The sequence below is a fragment of the Octopus bimaculoides genome, chromosome 2 (genome assembly GCF_001194135.2).
Source record: "Octopus bimaculoides isolate UCB-OBI-ISO-001 chromosome 2, ASM119413v2, whole genome shotgun sequence".
Classification (NCBI taxonomy): Eukaryota; Metazoa; Mollusca; class Cephalopoda; order Octopoda; family Octopodidae; genus Octopus; species Octopus bimaculoides.
Genome location: NC_068982.1, coordinates 84,649,552 through 84,654,247, shown reverse-complemented (window position 1 = coordinate 84,654,247; position 4,696 = coordinate 84,649,552). Strand labels below are relative to the sequence as shown.

Genomic DNA, 4,696 nt, shown 5'->3' with positions numbered 1-4,696 from the left:
AATATATTATAAATTAACTACCGACAAAAATAATTGGTAAGCTAACTCAAAAAATCATCACCAAAATAGCAGAAAAAAATGACAGTGAAGGTATGCAGACGCTTCAAGAATCGATCCTTTTGGTTATATAAATAGTAATAAAGGAGTTACGATGCAAAAACGTATATATTCAAATGAACATATTTATCTTCTTCAATATATATTTCAGTATAAAGAATTCATTAAGAGACTTAATAAATCAAAATTTCTTTACACATCATTCAGGAATAAATATAACATCAGAAAAAATACATTCGGTTTAAAAACACAAACTGTTCATGGCGAAAAAATTTCACAATTACAAAAAACCATGTATGCATACACAAACAAGCAAAGTTCACAAGTCATAAACACATACACACATACACACATACATCCACACATGTGAGCGTGCACGTGTGTGCGCGCATGAACGTGTGTGTGTGCGCATGAATGTGTGTGCACGCATGAACGTGTGTGCGTATGTGTACGGGCGCACACGCGGATGCCTGTATGTAGGTAATAGCGTTCTTTTTGCTAAAACTTTAAAAATTTTGTTCGGTTTTTTGTAATTGTGAAATTTTTTCGCCATGAACAGTTTGTGTTTTTAAACCGAATGTATTTTTTCTGATGTTATATTTATTCCTGAATGATGTGTAAAGAAATTTTGATTTATTAAGTCTCTTAATGAATTCTTTATACTGAAATATATATTGAAGAAGATAAATATGTTCATTTGAATATATACGTTTTTGCGTCGTAACTCCTTTATTATTATTTATATATATATATATATTAGTTCGTTTTGATAACACTATTTAGCCAATACATTTAGTCTCCAACTTTTCCACTTGCTCGGAATAGGCTTCTCATAAACAAGATTGAGTCTTGAAGCCTTTTTGAATTTGTACCACAGTACTGCATCAGGTCCAATATAGGAAGGGAAGAATTTATGTAGTACATACAAATCTCTTGGATAAAATATGGATATGAAAGTCAGCTTTAGAAAATTTTAAAGCTGTTATGCAAATTATTTTTTTAATGCAATTCTATGTGTTTAATTTTTTCTAGTTTTTAAGAAATTTATAATTAAAATATATATATATATATATATATGACGGGCTTCTTTCAGCTTCCATCAACCAAACCCACTTGCCCTCTCTCTCTCTCTCTTATATATATATGTGTGTGTGTGTGTGTGTATGTGGAGATGCAATGGCCCAGTGGTTAGGGCAGTGGACTTGCAGTCATAGGATTGCGGTTTCGATTCCCAGACCAGGCGTTGTGAATGTTTATTGAGCGAAAATACCTAAAGCTCCACGAGGCTCTGGTGGGGGTGGGGGCGAATGCTGCTGTATTCTTTTACCACAACTTTCTCTCACTCTTTCTTCCTGTTTCTGTTGTACCTTTATTTCAAAGGACCAGCCTTGTCACACTCTGTGTCATACTGAATCTCCCTGAGAACTACATTAAGGGTACATGCGTCTGTGGAGTGCTCAGCTACTTGAACATTAATTTCACGAGCAAGCTGTTCCGTTGATTGGATCAACTGGAACCCTTGTCATTGGAACTGACGGAGTGCCACAAATATATATATGATGTGTGTATGTATCATATCATAATGGAACGAGAAAGAGAGCATGAAGCAGGTTCCTACAATCCTATGTAGCCAAAACTTTAGGACTGCACTGTTCAGTCTAAAACAAGTAGTATAAAATCATTAATTACAATTTGAATATATCTTTATAAAAATTTAATTCCAATTCTTTATTTTGAAAGCTTCAATGTGGCTGTCATCCTGTTTCAATAGATCAAGCGATAGCATATTCACTGCGATGTGTACTTCCAGTCTAATCCCATTTTGTGGAACTTACTGTAAATCTTTGTGTCATTTTTTAACCCCTCAAAAAGGTTTTTGGGATTTCTGTTTTCAACAACTGTGATTCTTAGTTTTTGTCTTACTTTCCATATTATTTTGGTGCGTAAATGAAGTATTGCTTACTATAGTGAGAACCATTTCCTTTTAAAAGCAAACATATTATGAGTGAAAAATAAACATTTAGGTAATTAAAAAATAAACTGTTTTTGAAGAATGGTAATTTCCTTGAGTGCATGGATCCATCATGTGCAGATATGCTACATTCCATTACTCAAAAATGAGTAATAGAATGGCTCATTGTACTCACACGCACATGATTGGGATCAGAAATCATCTACTTTTTTTCATCCCCTAAAGATTTACTTAGTTTTTATATTCTGTTCAGCACAATATAAGTTTCCCAGTTTCTTGGTGCAAGACATTATTTATTTTCAAATTCAGACTTTACAACTAATTAAACATTGCATTAATTGATATGAAATAAAACTCTAATCTTTCAGCTATAATGATGGAATGGTTGAGGTATTTGGGTTACACTCCTCCTTCCATGTTGCTCAACTCCAAGTTGGTATGATACCTCCTATTCGCATTGGACAGGCAAGCAGAATAAAGGTAAGTGAAAGAAACATGTTCCATGGTAAAAATGACTGACATTTTTCACTCAATTTTCATGTTTCTCAAAAGAGAGTGCAAAAAACAAAAGTATAAGGAAAGTTTTGAGATGAATTTACAGGCTTTTGTAGCTTAAATGATAAATTCTCATTATTATTATTACTGTTATTATCATTATTCCTTCATTTGTAACACAGTGTAGGTAAAAATGCCCCGGAATCTTTAATCATCTGTCAAGTCACAACAAGGACTTCAGACAGATAATACTTTCCTTAAGATGTGTGCTGTGCCCAATAAGGCTGCTTTTTGCAAGACATCAATCTTGCATGGGATTTCAAGTTGCCTTATGAAGTCTTAAAGTTTCAATGAGATTGAGCCCAACACTCCGATCACCACTGGTATCACTTTTACATTATCCGCTTGCATTCCCCTTTCATTGCCTTTCCCCTTTCATTTCAGATTACTTAGTGATTTTTTCAACCTCTTTACTCGCAACATTCATGTCATTTGGTATGGCTACAGCAATGATCTGACAGTATTTGTCTCTCTTATTCAATATGACAATATCCTGCCGACAGTGTTCATTTACAAGATCCGTTTGAAAATCATAGTCCCAGAGTATCGTTACTTTTCCATCCTCCTGGATAACTTCACTTGGTACATGCTCATACCAGTTCTCTGTTACTTAATATTGGTATTTACGGCATAAGAACCAATGAAGTAATACAAACACTTTATTGTGGCGGCACTTGTATTCTTTTTGTGCAAGGCTCTCACATCCACTTACCAAATGGGTCACATTTTCCACACTCTTTCCACAGAGTCTGCATTTCTGGGTGTCAGAAGTTTTATAGATATCATACTTCATTGAATTTGTAGTGAGAGCACGGTCTTGTGCAGTAATGGTGAGGCTTTCAGTGGTACACTTCAAATCACCTCGCTCAAACCATGCCTACGATGGTGTATTATCCTTAATGTCCTGTGTATTCCTTTCAAACTGTCCATGCATTCTCATTTCAAGGTCTTCTTTTCTCTTCTTCTCAGCTCTTTGGTTAAACTCTTCCTTGCTCATCATTTCATCTGCATTTGCACCCATATCTTTCATAGCATATTGCAGCTGGTCTTCGTCACTGTTTATCAAATACTCAGCAAGCATTCTTCTTTCACTCCTTATACAATGGTCTATACTAATTAGTCCTCTACCACTTTTCTTTCTTTACATATACAGTCTGTTTATGTTTGCTTTAGAGTGTAGCGCCCCATGCAGTGTCATCAACTTTCTCGTTGACCTGTATAACATTCCTATTCCACATCATTAACAGCCCCATCACCATTTCCCTATTCCTCCTGTCTACTCTTCTCTCTGCTTTCAACTTCTTCCTCTCTGTTTTCAACTCTGACCATCCTTTGTAGCCCATCCACAGGGTCTCTCAGATATTTCTACTCCAGTTAAGTAACCCTTCCTCCTAACCATTTTCACTCGGTTCATTAGTTTATTTTCTGACATTGGACACACGTCCTTTTCCATCCAAAATTTCAAGGCACATCAGCCTACTCTGTGACTTCCTTCCAGCTTTGCTCTTTCATGACATTCAATAAGTGTATCGTACTCTTCCTTCATCCACTTATGTCTGTTTTTGTACACACTGTATATGTGATCCATTGTGACATAACAACAGTCCGAGGCCAGATCACTGCCCCTAATGCAGGCAATTTCCTTGTGATACTGCATCATGATTTCATGAGTCATTCGTGGAGTTCCCACAAGAGTTGTTATTGAGATCCCATCTCTCTCTTCCTCTCTTTATTTGTATATACACATGCACGTGTATGTACATACACATATAAATAATGTGCTTGCATTGTGTCGCCTCCATAACCACAGTGATTATCATTATCACCATCGTTCTACATATAGCAATTAAAAACATCAAAAATAATATGGGTCCCAGGATATTGCAGCAGATCTTCGTCTCTATTTATCAAATACTCAGTAAGCGTTCTCCTTTCACTCCTTATAAAATGGTCTATACTAATCAGTCTTCTGCCACCATTCTTTCTTTTCATATAGTCTGTTTATGTTTACAGTTAACACTTAATACTATCTTTTGTGCTCCCTGCATGAATGGTAATCCAGGAATCATTCTCAACTAATATTTAGTTCCTTTATTCGTCATTTCAAGTGCT

The 4,696-nt window shown here is 35.5% G+C and overlaps 1 protein-coding gene across 5 annotated transcripts in view; it reads left to right on the top strand.

Annotated features, from left to right (window-relative positions):
* LOC106870969 (diacylglycerol kinase epsilon) overlaps positions 1 to 4,696 on the top strand; it is a 223,298-nt gene that overhangs the window by 197,214 nt on the left and 21,388 nt on the right. For all 5 annotated transcript variants that reach the window (XM_052978393.1, XM_052978395.1, XM_052978391.1 and 2 more), the window contains one exon: positions 2,398 to 2,509. In XM_052978393.1, coding sequence (XP_052834353.1) covers positions 2,398 to 2,509 — 112 coding nt within the window. The remainder of the gene's footprint in view (positions 1 to 2,397; positions 2,510 to 4,696) is intronic.